The sequence below is a fragment of the Corvus hawaiiensis genome, chromosome 4 (genome assembly GCF_020740725.1).
Source record: "Corvus hawaiiensis isolate bCorHaw1 chromosome 4, bCorHaw1.pri.cur, whole genome shotgun sequence".
Taxonomy (NCBI): Eukaryota; Metazoa; Chordata; class Aves; order Passeriformes; family Corvidae; genus Corvus; species Corvus hawaiiensis.
In genome coordinates, this window is record NC_063216.1 from 451,678 (window position 1) to 468,874 (window position 17,197).

General features: G+C 48.3%; 2 protein-coding genes across 4 annotated transcripts in view; both read right to left on the bottom strand.

The window, feature by feature from the left end:
* The window catches only part of LOC125324435 (sodium- and chloride-dependent GABA transporter 2), a 31,676-nt gene extending 29,105 nt beyond the window's left edge, over positions 1-2,571 (bottom strand). Inside the window, exons 1-3 of the mRNA XM_048300280.1 lie at positions 2,489-2,571; positions 2,322-2,386; positions 689-910 (exon numbers count right to left, since the gene is read on the bottom strand). Coding sequence (XP_048156237.1) covers positions 689-905 — 217 coding nt within the window. The 5' untranslated portion in view covers positions 906-910; positions 2,322-2,386; positions 2,489-2,571. The remainder of the gene's footprint in view (positions 1-688; positions 911-2,321; positions 2,387-2,488) is intronic.
* A 10,810-nt stretch (positions 2,572-13,381) lies between these two features.
* KDM5A (lysine demethylase 5A) overlaps positions 13,382-17,197 on the bottom strand; it is a 47,978-nt gene continuing 44,162 nt past the window's right edge. For all 3 annotated transcript variants that reach the window (XM_048300279.1, XM_048300278.1, XM_048300277.1), the window contains one exon: positions 13,382-16,494. In XM_048300279.1, coding sequence (XP_048156236.1) covers positions 16,282-16,494 — 213 coding nt within the window. In that variant the 3' untranslated portion in view covers positions 13,382-16,281. The remainder of the gene's footprint in view (positions 16,495-17,197) is intronic.

The window sequence follows — 17,197 nt, forward strand, 5'->3', positions numbered from 1 at the left end:
CACAGCCCTGCCACGGGGATCAGAGGCAGGGGTCCCCTCTCCTGCACCTTGCAGCTCTGGCAGATGCCAAGGGAGTACCATGGGGGGCAAGAGGGGTGCTGTACTTATACACCGAGGCAGGAGAAACCCCTTCAGTCTGCCCTGTCCCTGCCACCTGCCTCCAGCGCCCAGGGGACAGCCCTCCATGGGCACACACAGGAGCAGGACCTGTGTTCAAGAGCTCCTGGGAGTTCCCCTGGAACTTTCCTCCTCACAGAGCCTGCAGAGACACTGGGGCCCTGTGGCCTCCCCACCGCTCCCTGCTCTCCCACCAGGACCCACCGTCTGATCCACACAGGATGCCTGGCGCTCCTCAAGGAAGCGATGCCTGAAGCGAGACACACTGCTCAGAATGCTGAGTGCTCTCCCTGCTCTTCCTGCCTCCCCTCTGCAGAGAGCCACCTACTTCACCAGCAGGACCAGAGCTCCACACACCTCAGGTGTAGCTCCACACAGCTTCAGCCACCAGAAACCCTGCGACATTGCCATGTCCCACCTGGTTCAAAACAGCCCCTGGCTGGGGCCCAGATGGCAGTACCATGTTGGCAGGTTGGCATCTTCTCTTTGGACTCACGAACTGGGCACAGCTGAGAAGCTGGGAGGGATGGTGGAGTGGTGCTGGTGGCCAGGTGCCCCTGGCTGCACTTACCTCCACCATTCTTGTAGCAGAGGTAGGGGAAGCGCCAGACATTTCCCAGGCCAATGATCTCCCCAGCCACAGACAGGACGTACTCCAGCTTGTTGTTCCATTGACCGCGCTCCAGGGTCTGGTCCTCCTCCTCTTCTTCCTCCTTCTCCTTTTCCATGCTAGGGTGTGTGGGCACCATTTCACCATTGCTGACAGCACCAGGGACACTGTAATCCATCCCACCTTCAGAAAGAGTTTCCTTCATTACATTCAGCACAAGCCATGCAGAGAGGCAGAAATTTGGACCATGGGAGGCAAGAGAGGGGCAAGGACATGCGCACACACACCTCAAACTGTTCTTCTCTTGCTCCTCATACTGATTCCTGCTGGTGCTAAGAGTACAGTGCATTTTCACTGCTGAGTCCAAAACCAGTCCTTAACAGCCACTATTAATTTCATTATTTTAGATTGCCTCATCTCAAAACACTCCTGTCTCTGGAAGCCCATCCTCCAAGCCCAGTGTTCCACAGAAGACCCAGCAGCTCAGGCTGGAGCTCCCACTGTGCCAGGTATGGGGAACAGACTTAGGGCTGGAGGGGGATGACAGCAGGATCAAATACTTGACAAGGTATTTTATAAGGGTTTCTCTTCTCCTATTGCTGCCTACCAAGGTCTGGTTTTTCAGACCATGCAATGGATGCCACAAAGCACAGAGAAGTCCTAGATACAGGAAGAGAACAAACTGAAACGATAGGAAAACAAATTTATCCTTTCGATGGTAGCAACTTTTGCTGACAATCTTCAAGGCTGCATGAAAAGGTGATTTTCAGAACGGTGCTATCCTTCTAATAGCAGGATAAAGTGTGCAGAAGTCACGGGCATCTGGGATCTTGCCTTTCTCAAGGTCTGCCCTTCCAAAGATCTGTCTGTTTCCTGCAGAGCTCCCCACAGTACTGCTCTCAGATCCTGTGGCACCATCTCTAAATACACGTGTGCTAAGAGAAGATCATTAGAGAGCAGGTGGGCACCCCTGCACTGTCCCTCCTTCCCCCAAATACCTCCAAGAGGACACCATGTGGAAGGATCAGGGAGGGTTGAGCCTGTTCCTCGCAGGCGGGATGCCCCGCTGGCTGCCAAGTTCCACAGCACAAAGGGTGACGATTGTGGTTCTTACCAATTCCCAGTGTCAAAGCTGGGGTTGCTGAGGACCTCGTGCCAACGAGGGCACCTTCCCCCGCACAGTGCCAGCCCCTAAGCCTGCTCCCTACCCTGCAGAGCGCGCTGCCCCCGCCGAGCCTTACCCGGCCATTCATCCCTGCCTGCAACTCCCTCGCCAGGAGAGCAGGAAAAGGCGCTGGCAGCAAATGACACTCTCCCCTGTCCGGGGAGAACTAAAAAAGGGGCAACTCAGCACTTTCAACCTCTCCCCTCCCCCGACTTAGTCCCCCTATAAAACACTTGGAGACATGAAGAGACTAAGGAACACTGGCAAGCATTTGACAGCGGCCGAAGGGAAGGACTGGGAGGACCCCTCCACGCTAGAAAATTATTAAACAGGCAGAAAACGCTCCGTGACCTCTCATCCACGGCAGCCCCGGGAGGGTGAGGGGCACAGGGGGAGCAGGGCAGAAGCAGACGGGGGCAGAGGTGTTACCTTGCGGACGGCGCTGTCGGGGCGCGGGCGACGGGAGAGGCGAAGGCAGGACCGAAAGGTGCTGGCTATTTGAAATGTGGAAAGAAAAAATTCAGCGGTGGTGTAATCCTAGACTTCGCCCAACCCACATTCCTTCCCCCACCCCCCAGGGCTGGACAAAAACCTACACATGACTGATTTCATGGCCAGTGCGAAGGGGCTCGTTCCCCCGCCTGGGAGAAGCGCTCCCGCTGCCTCTGCCGGGCTCTGTCCCGGGCCGGGCCCGCCAGGCTCCCGCTCTCCATCGCCTCTCTGCCCACGCTGCCCCTGCAGAAAGGGGACACCACCACACACAGGTGCCTCCGCAGCGCTGCCTGACGGAGTCGAAGCCCCGAGACCTGCTGGGAAGAGGTAAGAGACAAAATATGAATTCCTAGTGAATTCCCTCCCATCGCTGCTCCTTGGTAGGGAGGTCATGGGCACAGGGCAAGGTCCTGCATCGCAGCCTGACCCGCGATTTCCAGGACTGTGCTGTGGCCAGGAGCAGTGGCAGGCAGCAAAGCTGGAAATAAACTCAGCTAAGCGCTCTGCTGCTTCTTACTAAGGGCCCAAAGCAGCCTCATTCAGAAAGCTGGCAGGTTGCAAACTCTCTTCCCTCACACACAGGGATCTTTGCCACCGGTCTTTCCCAGGAGCCCCATCCCAGGACACCACTGCAGAAGCTGCAATGGGAACAGACAATCAAGCAGTAGATGAAAAATCACATAGCAAGGAGACAAGCTCCAGTTGTGCATGCCCAGCACTGGGCTGCAAAATGAGCTGTGCTTGCTCCAGAAAGAGGTCTTGGGATTACAGCAGGTAATGATGACATGAGCTCAGTGCTTAGAGGCCATAAAAGAGGCTAACAGAACAGGACATTATTCATGGTAGATATGTTACAGCTGTGATGGTCCAATGATGTAGTGAGGCAAGGTTTTAAAATATTTTTATTATGTCTGTTTATAAATATCTGAGGCAAGAGGGGACAGAGAAAAAAAACCACCTTTGGGATCAGTGTCCTTGTATGAAGTGTGTAAAGTGGCAGCAAAACGTGTACAGGCAGCCTGAGAAGGTGGTAGGAGAAAAACAGGAAAGAACCAGCAAACACTGTGGTGTCACCGCATTAACCTGTGGTGAGCCCACACAGCACCAGACTTCCCACGGGAGAAACACGGAAATGGAAGAGGCGCAGGCAGAGGTAAGGAACTAATTCAACCAGGGAGTGATCAAATATGGAACGACTCCTCATTTCAGGAATAGATGCCTTGGTTGAAAAGAGGGTAGGTAACAACAGAGGTCTAGGAAAAAGGAAGACAGAGAAGATGAATATATTGTTCACTACATCTCACAATGTAACAACTAATGTCATTTGATGAAAAATTAAGATTTAAAATAAATTTAAATACTTCTTCCTCCCACTGTGCATAATTGAACATGGTACCTGTGGCCATTACTGCAGAATATCATTTGGAAAGGAACCAGGCAAACCCACAGAGAGCTGCTCCTCTTCTACAGCAATTAAACAGGGTGGTCCAAATAAAACTGCTCCACTCCTCAAACCAGTGATTCTTGAAAACCAGGGAAGATGGTTTTCCCATAATTCCTCTTCCAGAAGAGGAATTCTGCAATATGGTGAGGAACGGGAAACATCCCGTTCTGTGCAAAAACCATCTGACAGTGAATAGTGCAGCTGTTAAATAGGCAGGGTAAGAATGCAGGCATTAAAAACAGCAGTAAAGACAAATCATATCTTGCCTTGTGCAACAGACTGGTGCAAGGAGAGAGGGGATTGATTAAGGAAATATTTCTAGAGACTGTCAAACTCTTGAATTTGTCAGCATTGCTGCATGAATACCCCTCCGTAAGCACAATTACTGCTGCGTACAGATAGCAATAATCTTATCAACAAGACGACAAGCTAATTGGCAGGAACTAATAGACTATGATAGGAAAGTGTGCAATCAATTACAGACTATTTGACTTCCACCCGATGAGATAAGGCTGCGCTGAACACAACAATAACTAGAAAATGAAAACAAATGTTCAGTGTAAACATAAGCAGTGAGGGGAAATATTAAATCTACAAGTGCAAAAGCAAGCTGGAAAATCCTGAGCAAAGCATGTTTAAAGTAAAGCATCACTTTACTCATATTCTGGAGTGAACTAAAAAAAAGTCCATATAGTTCTGGGAGATGTTACTTGAAAGATAGATAAAAAAAAAAAAAATTCTGTGGAAGATAGAAAGAGAACCAACAAATACCACAAAGGATCAGTTAAGACTACAGAAAATAAAAGATAATTTCAATACATATTTTTGAAATGGTAGAAGGCAAAGAAACTGAGAGGGACTTTAATCAACCCATCAGAGGCAATAAAAAAATCTAAAGGGAAAAATGCAAATAATGAAATCTCAATGTCTAAGATTTTGAGTCTGTAACTGCATCAAAGGCAAGGGCAAGAACAGGGACAGTCAAAAACAAAGCCTTACCAGTTAGGCTTGCAAGAAACACATAAGAGAAATGGAAAAAGGTGGATTTTAAAAAGAAATATCAAAAAGGAATAAAACTAGATATGGTGTAGTAACAGGAAAACAACTTCATCCAGAGATCTACCGAGACAACACCATTTAAAAAATTCAATAGATACACACACATATTTATATGAATGAGGAGAACACCAGGGAAGAGCTTTTGTAGCAGTATGTGCCACCTGGAACTGTGCAAGCTGAACCCCCCGGGCAGCTGCAGAACACCTTCCTGCCAAAGCCACAAGTGCTGGCAAGCGGCAGCACTGATGCTGGCACCTGTCCCACAGGCATCACTCTCATGCCAACCCCCAGGACGGCACAAGGGGGTTACTTCGTGGGGATCTCCCTGAAAAGGGTGTGAAATGAGAGGCTGCCTGTTCAGGAACCCCCTCAGAGCACAGGGCTGATGATGGCACCAGCCAGAGCAGCCACACTCCTCCCAGCCCCATCCCAGGCAGTCAGGCTGTCACCCATCGTTTCCTGGGACAGTCCATGCTGGAGCAATGCCTCCAGAGCAGGTCCTGCAGCAGCCTCCAGGTCCAGGCAGGCTGCCAAGCACCGAGCAGCTGTTCCAGCTGTGCCGCGGGGGCACGGCTGGCTTAGACGCTTCTCCCCAACACCCATTTTGGAAAGAGCAAGAGCTCTGGACCAGGGGTGTCACTGTCAGAGTGCCTCACACCTCAGCCAAGACAAGAGCTGGAAAATCCTAAAGGCCGGTAATTGATGTTGCATTTTGCTCTTATCTTTCTCTTTACCTTAGAACATTCGCCAAGATTTCTGCCTTCAACTTGGTCCCAGTCTTCCACCAGCAGCTGAGGCTGTGCTCCCAGGGAAGTGCTTACAGCCCAAAGAAAGCAGATGTGGAACAAAAGCCTCTGGAGATAATAAGGTCCTTCCACATTGTCTGGGTCAGGTGTACATAAGAACTGGCCCCAGCCCACGCCAGGAGTGCTGATGCTTCATGCTCTGGTAGCAGCCACAGAACCTACTCCCAGGTCTGGTCTTGCTTCACGTTTATGTCCAGCTGAGCAGAGAACAAGCGTTGGATTTCTCTCCTCCAAAGCACCAGGCCCCCTCCAGCCACCTGGAGAGGTAGTTCCAACCTAAACAGAGGAGGGTTTCAAAAGGCACTGTCGGGGTCCCTCTCCCCGCCGCGCAGCCCCGGGCGGGGGGCGCTGAGGGCGGCACGGGGTTTCCCAGCCCCTGCTCAGCCCCGCTCCCATTGGCTGCTCTGTGCTCCCTGCGCGGGAAGGGCCCTCGGGCCGGGACGGCCTCAGCTCCTCGGCACAGCCCGGCCGGGCGGCTGCAGGGGAAATAAACATCTCCCTGAAACACCTGTCACGAAGCGGTCCATATAGATTTCTTTTCCACGGCCTCCTTGTTTGGCACGCGTGTTACAGTAATCCCCACTGTAACAGGCACCTACGTAGAGGAATGAGGAGGGAAAAAGAGGAGAGGGAAATGTTTACTGGGGGACAAGCACAACCTCTCGCTGCTCTGCAAGTAGCAGCTACTTTTAAATGAATTATGCTCCAAACCACCAAAGTCTTTCAGGAGAATGATCTGGGCACAACTACTGCTGCTGCTTCGCATTCCGAACACGAAAAGCCATCAGCCACATCTGGCTTTTGCTGAGCACTGAGAGCAACTGTGCCCCCAGTTCCACCTCCTCCTCTGCCCCTCTGCCCCTCAGCACAAACTGCCTTCACGTCTGCTGGGGCAGTGCAGTCTTGTGAGCCACCTCCCAGCTTCCAGGAACACAATTTGCTGTTATGTTATCTGGGAACCAAAGGCAGAGCAAATATGATGCTTTTCTTCCATCTGATAACCACCCTGCTACTGGCCTGCTCAGCCTGGAAATGTTTTTCAGCTTAAGCAACCATGGCTGTAGCAAGCAAAATTGTCACAAACATGCACAGAAAGGGGATAAGTAGAGGCTGACACTGGCTGGCACATTACAGGAACCTGGAGACTGCTCAGTGGAGAAAGAAGCCAAAGCAAGCAGCAAGGATTGACTCCTGCTTGAGCCACTAAGCTCTGTCCCAGAAAGGCATGTACATTTTGAAATTACAGTGGCAGAAGCAAAAAGCCAGCGCCTGCAGTTCCTGCATGACAGAAGATTCTGCTGCAGCCTTTCAGACAGCCTCATTTAGACAGAGCCTCCCTAGTGAATAACTGCTTCCAAATAATGGCTTGAAGGATGAGAATCCTGAGGCTGGAAGAACCCTGTCCTCACTGGATGCCTGCAGAGCAGCATAGACCTCACTTCTGTGCCCAGGTTTGCGCTGTGAGATACGTCTGTGTGTGGACACCATGCTCTGCACACTGGAGATAAACAGGTGACATTTCTGCATGAGCCAGAGCTCAGGGACTGCTTCAAGTGTGGGCTGGCATGCTCAGAGTGCTGCAGAACCTGCTCCTGAGGGTACCACTGCCGTCCCCCTGCTCCTCTGCAGGCAGGAGCCGCGGGCAGTGCTTGCACTGCGCTCCGTGTGTAGGTGACAGTGTGCGGGTTTGCTGCTCTCTATGACCATGGCAGAGCACAGGAGGAGATAAGCTGAGACCAAAAGAACAGTGCCCCTAGAACTGCTTTGGTTGCAACACAAATTCCCAGCAGCAGCAGAGCTGCAGATTCCTGTCACCCCTCCCTCAGCTGTGCCCAGTGCCAGCAGTTTCCCCCAGACCAGGATGAAAACAGCAGGTGCTCCTTGGGTGTGCCCTTGGCTGTCTGGAGCACCAAAGCCAAGACTAAAGCAGGAACACACAGCATTGCATGCACAGTCACAGCTGCAGTGGGAGTGCAGCAGGCAGATCTGTATCTTACCTCTGCTTTCACCGCTCCTTAGTACCCTGTCCCATTAAGCACTCTGGCCCTTTGCACACATGAGCAAGGAAAAGTGGTTTTTCTGCTCAGAATACAAAAGCACCCTCATTTCTTTATGGGCCAAGGGCAAGCACTGCAAGGTTATGCCGATATAAGCACATATGTATAGATACCTACATAAATGTTTATAAAATAATAAAACACAATATAATATAAGCAGGAGCTGAGTAGCAAGCAAAGACTCCTGAGCCTGGAGACTTCAATGTTTTTAGCATCTCCTTCTCTTTTCCCCTTAACTCCATCAGGTACCACCAGTTCCTCAGGCCTCTTTCCTATTTCCACTTTACAGCAACCTGAACAAACCCTTGCAGAGTAACTGCAGGAATAGAGCCTGAACACATCTTAGGGATACGGCAGAAGTCACTGCTCTTCCAAAATCTAGTCGTGGGCCTCCTGATGGGAGAGTTGGTAGTTGCATGAACAAATTAAAACTCACCAGTTTGTTGTTGCAGCCAAAGAAACAACGGGAGGACCATATACCAAAGGAAATCATAATTCCAGGCTAGTGATGACAGCAGTGGTGCTTAAGTGGCCCCACAGTGAGAAGCATCGGAGGAACAGATTGATCAGGTACAGGGTAAATTGAGGGATAGAGAGGGAGCTGTACATTGGGACCACTGATGATCTTTCCTTATGCTCTGTACATCCTACTCCTCTGAGGTGAAGATTTAAGTCTGAAAGAGACTGTCTGCAGGAAGAATGACAGCAAAGCCATTGATAGAGCAGGGATTTGCATATCTCTGCACCCTGTCTGCCTGCAAGGGGGATGTTCTGGCAGAAAAAAGGAAAAAACTTTCCTCAGAGGTTGGACAGGGCTGTACTCACTTAACTGATTCCTCCACAGAAAACCCATAATCTGGTTTTAAACAAGCAAGATTTGGGCAGTGATCTCAGAGCATCTGTTCATACTTCTTTAAACACTCTAAAAAGTAAAGAAAAAAAAAAAGATACTTCTTAATTCATGACTACTGGGCTGGTAACTACTCAGAACACAAAGTTTCCATTCTGGGAGAAAATCCAATAATCAGATAGTCGTTGGTTGGCAGAGTGAGAGAAGGTTTTTAGAAGTTTCTCAAGAAAGAAGTTTTCTATGCAAAAGTTGACAAAATAAAAACTCGGGCATTTAAAAGATGGTCAAAAAGAAATAAAACATGAGTTCAGTTTTTCCAGCTTCCAAAAATCAGAATTACAGCAGATTTTTAAAAATCCTTGCACTGTCAGGAGATGTTTTCTCTTAAAAACATCACAGGCAGCCCTCATCTGAGCACAAGGAGTGAGTGAGAGCCACCAGCTCCCGGCCACTGCTCAGCAGCAGCAGTCTGTCTCTTGCTTTGCTCCTCTGGTCTCCAGCAGCCCAAGGCAGTGCAGGAGGAAGCAGAGGGACCTGTGCTGCCAGGTTGCCTCTCTAACCTGCCCTTGGCTGCCCTGCTGAGGTCCCTGCAGACAGAGAAGAGGAGCTGCACTCCCCAGCACTCATCCACTGAACTGGCCCCGTGCGTGGTGGGGCTCTGTCACATAACATGAGCAAGGCCTCGAGCCTTCACTCAGCTTCCCAGGTGGGTGGAATTCTGCCTGAAGCAAGAATCACAAGCCTTCACACCATGGCTGATCCCCTGTCTACAAGTCATTCCTGTTCTGGTAGTCAGTTGCAACATCTGGCACCAAGTCTCTTTCTTTCAGGCTTATTCAATTTGCCTCAAAAAAAGAAAAAAAAAAAAAAACAAAGAAAAAAGAAAAAGTAATTTGTCAGTTTTGATAACTTAAGGCAATCTTATTTTTCTATTGATGAGTGCCAGAGATGAAAAAGTTAAGTTAAAGTTAAGCTTCAGATTAGATGCAGCGGATGCCTGAAGCAAGCTACCCCTTCCAGCCAAGAGTCCTAATGATGCCAATGGGCAGCTTGCAGTCCCCCAGCTTTTGTGGGAGTAACCAGGCAGCCCTAAGAGGGTGGGAGGCAAGACCTCCCCTGCTGGGAAGGAAAAGAAGTTTGGGAGGAGCAAAACAAAAGTCTGCAAAGGAAGTTTGTCCCAATTCCCTTTGGCCTCACTTCCCTGAGAGCAGGGACTGCCCAAGGTGTAATGAAAGGCCCTGGGGGACAAAAGCAAAAAGCACAAGGACCAACCGTGTTTCTTTGAGATCACCAGAGCTGAGAGAGAAACAGGGACGTGGAACAGCTGCTGCTTAGGACAAGGCGAAAGCAAGCTCCTTTTTGCAGAAATCTCAGGTATTGCTTGTCCAGCAGCACTCTCTGCACAGTCTGTAAACAGGAGTTACACAAAGGTCGTGCCCATTTTCTGCTCCAAACAGAACAGTGGGAATCTGACCCATCAGCTTCCTGGAATCACATTACTCAGCAAGAAAAAAACCATCCTTTAAGTTATGAACAGCTCTTCCATGGCTGTGTACTCTTCCATTTGTCAGCTTTGTGTACTCTCTAACACCCCTAAATCCCAGTCTGACCATTCCAAGATTATTTGTACCAGGAGCCAGAGGAAGCCAATGCCACGGTGGATGGTAAGGCCCAGGCAGTGAGAAACCCTCACCAGTAGGATACAAACCTGGGTCATGGGCTACACCAGCGGCGCCTCCCCTGGGAGCAGCAGGTGGGAGCAGCAGCACCACACACTCACCTGGGGCTGCGCCAGCAGCAGCAGCCAGGGTTGCTGCCAGTGGTTCCACTTCTCCACCGGGGCTCTCAGCAGCGATTCTCTCCCAGGAATGGTTCTAGGCAAAGCTAAAGCATCTGCCTCCTGCCTCTCTCCTGCCTAAGAGACTCGGGAAAGGAAACAATGGGATGTAACGCTATCAATGCACTGACAATATCTAGATTAACTCAATTTCCAGCTGTATGAAGTAAAAAGTTAAATCGTTAGCTGACAGGAGTAAACAATGTGCTACTCATCCCACAGCCCACTAAAACCTGAGCTGTTTCTCAAGTTTGTAGCATGGGTTTGTGTCACAGAACAGCAGCAGCAAACACCTCCCTTCTGCGGGGAGCGACAGCCGCGCCCATTGCTTGGGGTTGAGCCGAGCACGGGCCGCACCAGCCTGGGAAAGGATGCGGCCCTTCCTTCTGCTGGCAAATCAGCCACCCATTAACGGCAGGTGCCAGGCTGGCCAGAGACACCAACCATCATCCCAGGACCTGTGTGCAGAGGTGGCTGCTCCCCTCGGATGTAAGCACCCACAGCAGCTCCCCCTGGCACTTGGCTTTAAATGACTTTTTGCGGGGGCTGTGGGGGATATACAGACAACCAAAAACTGACCTCTGAAAAGCCTCCAGTTAAGACACAATGCCCCACCTCGGATTAAAACTATTCACTGCAGCAGAGCTTTTGTTTTAAAGGCACTCAGAGCACAGCTTCTTACAAGCATTTCTGTTTTTCAACAGAAAAACAGAGCTACTTTCATTTCCTCTACCTACAACTTAACACTCGAGCCAAGCCATCCCATTACACGAAGCTCAATGCTCTCCATGTCTTGCTGTGCAGTTTCCAGCTGTCCCACGCATTTATCACCCTCCCAAAGCCAGCGTGGCTGGAATTCCGATAAGGGCTGGATTTTATTGCACCTCCCTGCTGCCTCAGTGCTCCAAGCAGAGTTCCTGTTTGGTTCAGGCAGGCTGACCAAACACATTCTTAGCGACCACAGCTGCAGAGGATGTGAAGCAGTCCCCTGCTTTTCATTTGCATTTAACTGGAGTAAGCCTCAAATCTTGCTTTAAGCAGACTACAGCACTCAACTTCTTAGAGCAATTTTAGCAGTTATTTCAGGAATATCTAAGAAACTTTTTCCACCCCTAGGAAAACAGCTGTATGGAAGATCATTTTCTTGATAGACTGTGATGAACCCTGTGTACATCATGCCCATTCAATGAAGGGGAGAAAGATGATGGAACCAATCCTCCTCAAAGCAACATGCAGGCCCATGAGGGATAAAGTGACTGGTAACAGTCACCACTATAATCTTAACCCAGTCTGGTTGCCTTCTGTGATGAACTCTATGGACAAGGGGAGAGCAGTGGGTGTTTACCCCGATTTACAGCAAAAACACACTTCGGGAGTGGATGGACAACCTACAATGGCAGTGAAAAATGGGGTGGACTTCTGTGCTCAGGCTTCAGCAGTCACCAATCTGAAATCTTGGGAGACAGCCAGCTGCAAGTGCAGTACCTCGGGTGTTTTTTCTTATCCACCTGGGTGGTGGCATAGGCACAGTAAGATGACAGCAAACAATGCTGGCAGAGGACAGGAGCAGCAGAGCCCAAAACATGGGAAAAGGGAACTCCCATTCAGTTGGATCTTTCCTGGCTGAAGTGATGTGCTGATGGAAAGTTTATGCCCACGAGTCCTGCATCGGAGAAATTACAAACCAGAAGGCCTGGGGCTAACAGTGGCCAGAATGAAAAGGAGTCAGCAGTACTTGCAGCTGTACAGGCCAGCCCTGTGGGAAGCTGCACAGTAAAAGTATGAGCAGCAGGTAAAGGAAGTTATTTCCCCCCTGTATTCAACATTTTCAAGCTGTATGTAGGGTAACATATTATATTCAGTTCTGGGCTCCTCAGTACATTGACCAACCTGCAACAAGGACCACCAAGACCATCAGAAGGCTGCAGTTCACACCATGGCTCAAGGGAAGCTGAGCTGGGCTTGTTCAGCTTGGAAATCACGGCTGCAGCACCTGCAGGCTCCAACTACCTAATGGATGATTAGAGAAAATACAGAGCCAGACTCTACAAGTGGCAGCAAGCACACTACTGCAAGTGAATTTTGCACTGAAGATGCTACAAAACCAAAGGGGAAATCAGAGAGGTCGTCGAATGCTCATCCCTGGAAATACTCAACATTTTACTGGACACAGCCCTGAAAAATTTCACCTGCTTTCAAAGTTGGCACTGCTGTGGTCAGGAGGTTGACCTGGATGACCTCCAGAAGTACCCCCAACCTAATTACTCTATGATTCTAAAAACTGAAAAATATCAGTGCAAGTTTCACAGTGCGGCTGATACAAGAGACAACTGCCTGTTACCTTATGCTGTGTGACTGTATTCCAATCCCTTCAGATAATGCCCATCATATCAACAGTATTACCTTATGAAGTAGTAGTCCAGGCTGCACAAGCATTCAGTTGCAGATGACCTGTCAAAAGCATAAATCCTAAAAGCAATGTACTGAAGGTCAGGAGTGACATTTATCTCTCTGCAAGCAAAGCTGCCAAATTCGTGGCCCTGTTTTTTTACAAGAAAAACCTGAAAACACATAGTTTGTATAAGCTATACAACTCAAGCCCTGGCCATTTTCAGCTCCTCACAACAGCTCAGGTAGTTTCTTTGATCTTTTTTGTCAGACACACGAGAAGAAGTAACACCAGCAGTGGTGAGCAGCCTTCGTAGACTACAGCATTAAGACACTCACCTTTCTAGATACACGAGCTAATGCTCCTTGTGCACTGAGATGTTGTCCCCAAAGCATGAGAGTTTTCCCACAGCTGTAGCACACCTGTAAGAACATTTTTATCTTGGCTTAATTTTGGCTGGCTTCTCTGCATGCTTTTACAAAAATTCAAACCCCTAGGATCTGGAGACAATACCACAGCTGTAGCTTCAGGTTTTTCAACCACTAACTACATATCTACGGGTTTTTCCAAAAGTTAACATTTATTCATAAGTTCATACTATCAGCAATCCTTTGATAGGAATTATGCTCTTAAAAAACAAGCTTAAAACAATAAGATGTAAAGCTAATAATGGTCTTCAGTTTATGAACACCTTATCCAAAAGCAGACAAGACATCTGTGACCAGAAAGAAGTGTGGCAACCTCCTTTCAACAGTGGAACAGAGGCTCTCCATGTGGCTACATGAAAAACAGCTACTAAAAACGTGACTTTTGCATATGATTTGCACATTTCTTTCTGCTGTTTGCTCTTTCCTGTGCTTGTTACAAGCAGAATGACCACGGTTGCACTGTAGAGCTGTTTGTTTCTTTCCATCTTGCTGTAACTAGTGCTACTGTCAACACTCTCCACCACACCTTCTACGCAGAGAAACAGGAACATGCAATGCAGCTTTACTCAAAAGGTCTCTTTTCCAGTTGATGGTGATTACATACAACAACGACTTCATCATGACAGAGAAGGCAGGAATGGTTACGAGGATATGCTCAGTGGCCCACAGGAGATGCTAACCATATTTTCTCTGTTGTGTCACAAATGCTAGGAGTCAGGAAAGAATACAGAACACTGGGATTCTTTAAGAAATCTTGTACTAGTCTACTTCTGGAACGATTAAACATCTGTGACAGATAGTTTATCCACTCCATATAGGGAAACATTTATGTAGTACCATCAGTTAAAGCTTGAAGGAAAGTAACAACTGTTTAAATCAGTTTACCAAAACTAAGCATACATTGAGAAGAAAAAAAATGTAATTGGAGGCAAAAAGAGGGTATGTCTATCTAAAGCATAGACTCCTTCATAAATAAGTAAACAAATAATACTCTTAAGTTTGCTAGGGTGCCCGTTCAGCCACATGCTTAACCACAGCTCGCTTTTGCTTTTAACACCTCATTAAGTCTTTAGGGAGCAGGAATTAGAAGTCTGTGTCCAATTTGCACTCAAAGCTCCCAAGACCCTGGATCTTCTGCCCTCCATCTTATTTCTTTTGCACATTTTCCTCTTTTCCTCTTCCCAGGTAGCAGGCACACATAGAAGAAAACAATGAAGTTCTGTCTACCTGAGCTGAGTTCTTTTTTTTTTTTTTTTTTGGATGGATAATTCTGCCAGATAAATAAACTTCCAAGTATTAGAGAACAGGAGAAGGGACACAGAACAGTCAAGACAGCACACTTTTGTTTTTGTCAATATTTCTTTAAATCCCAGTCCAGCTCCTAGTAAGACTGGACACTACTTACAACACTCCTAGAACTGCAGAAGAATGGAAACACAATAGGGAGCGAGTGGAGAGGGGGACAAGACAGCCCAGGGGCTGACTTCAGACATTCACATACACAAGGCCAGCATCCACTGGAGTCATTAAGGCCCAGATGCCCCACTAACAGGAACAAACCCAAACACAAAGGTAGCACATGAAATGTATTTACCTATTTAAACACAGGCAGCTGGTCAAGCTAGAATGGGGAAGGTAACTGCTAATTCCTTGTACTACAAGGAAGGAATGGAATAAAAAAACCCAAGCCCACGGGCAGGTTTTTGCTTTGTGAACCTCTGTCTGTGCTGCTGGTTAACAGTGGTAAGTATAAAAAAATCAAAGAAAAATAATCTATTTATAGAACAAGTCAGTAGTCTGAGACATTTAGAAAAAAGTAAAAACAAGTCCTTCTTTAAAAATGGATTTACTAAAACAACTGTCACCCAGGATGACCCCAAGCCCTCTGGTCCTCTGGCAAAGCCAGGGGCAACTTCAAACAAGAACTGTTGCTGATTGTACACTGGTACACATCCAGCAAAGCCAGCAGGGAGGGGGTTTGCACTGTGAACAGCATCTGCAGACTGCTTGCTGGTATCACAGGAGGCCATGCCCGTAGCCTGGTGATACTGGAAAGAGTTGTGAGTGAAACTTTTCACAGAAGCACATGTCACTGTAACCTCTGAGGTAAGTGGGCTGTCTTCTTTCCTTCCCATCCCTGGGTACAGATCTCAGAAGCTGTGCCCTGGGTGCTGTACCTCCTTGCCAGCTCCATCCTGCACCACGCAACTTTAATGTGCAGGAGTGCAGACCTCTAAGCAAAGCCTAGAACAGGAGAGAGCATCCCTGTGGAAAGGGAAGCACTCTGCTCTTCCCAAGGTCTGGTCTAGCTGAACATTATCAATGCTTTCTGGCCCTCCTCAGGACAGGAAGATCGGTTGTTTCCCACTGAGGAAAAAATTTTGCCTAGTGGAGTAGAGTTGGGTTTCTTTTTTGGTAAACAGAACCTTTGCTGATTTCTGAGATTATGAGCTCCTCTGCCCTTTAGCTACAAAAGAGAAATGAAAAGAAATTCATCCACTTGCTCCCACCCTTATAGTGTAGTGTTAGCTGCCTGGATATGGAGGCAATTTCACTCTCCCAAGACATTCCTCTACACGCTGGGTTGGCATGGAGAGGCGAAAGGTAACTTCCAAAGTCACCTCCTCAGGGTAACCTGGTAGGTCTAAGAGCTCCAGCCCATGCCCACCAGTTCCAGGCCAGCTCCACTGCCAACACATACTTCTAACACCCTGAAGTGTCTAATCTAACAGCCTCGAGTTTGCTCAGTCCTTGAGAGCAACAGCCACACTCAAAGATGGAAACACTCAAGTCAGAACACACTGGCTGGAGCTCCTCATCAGGCGGTGTCTGCATAGATGAGCCGGTACCACGGTGCCTCGACATTCCCGTTGTCCGAAGGAAGCCAGCTGTCAGGAACGGACCAACTCCACTGCACGTCTGTACATCCTTGGAAGTGAAGCTCAGGGGCTACATCAGCTTCAAACCCTCTCTTTCTGAAGGGTTCCAGTGGTCCATTTCCCAACAAGTTCTGGGCATCGAGAGTTGCTAACTCGTCTCCTTGAGATCTTCCACTGGTAGTTTGTAGCTCAGCAAGAAGGGAGGAGGTGGGGCGTGAGCAGGGCTGCTGGGGCCCTGCAGGGGTTTCTTGGCACAGTTTATACAGATGTAATCCTCGTTCTCAGCCATCTCTGGGGAGACCCCAACACACACCTGATGGAACCACTCATCGCAGCCCCCGTCACACTGCACCCAGTCCACCTGCAAGAGAGCACAGCAGCAACACGTAGCATGTTACAAGGAAGGACAGACAGGCACGGCTTCTATGAAGAAAATACCTCCTGTTAAACCTACCTGAGCTACCAAGAACATAACAGCTTTGGGGCACAAATGATTGACCCTAGAGAGCTTGTTTTAACAAGCTACTTCAGTTTAAAACAAACTAACTCTTCTAACAAACCTTGCCCCTCTGGCATCCTGCAAGGATACAAACACATGACTGCTCCTGAGGAAGATGACTCAGCTCTCTGCAGATCAAAGGAGGTGTGCTAAAACACATTTTAAATGTTCAGGGATGGTTACTTCAGCATAGGTGAGAGTCTCCAAATACACCCTCTTAGACTGCATTTTCAAACAGTGGCTTTTGCAACTCAACGTCCTAAGTGTCAGAACATTTAAGCTACAATACAAACTGAGCTGAACTTGCTGTAGAACAATTTGTAAAAGACAATAAATTAATTAGAATGTAGGAAGGAAAAAAGACGAATTATGTGATTTCTGCAGTTCTTTGAATAAAAGTATATGCCAACTGGAGTCAGCGGGCAGAAAGTCAGATTTGCAGGGTAAGAAACACATATTCTCCATCCCAATGCAATCCACTGGTACAGCTATAAAAATTTTTACTGCTGTAGTTCTGCTTTCAACTTAGAGGGGAATGTGAAAATGTACCAGAAAAGCAACAGTA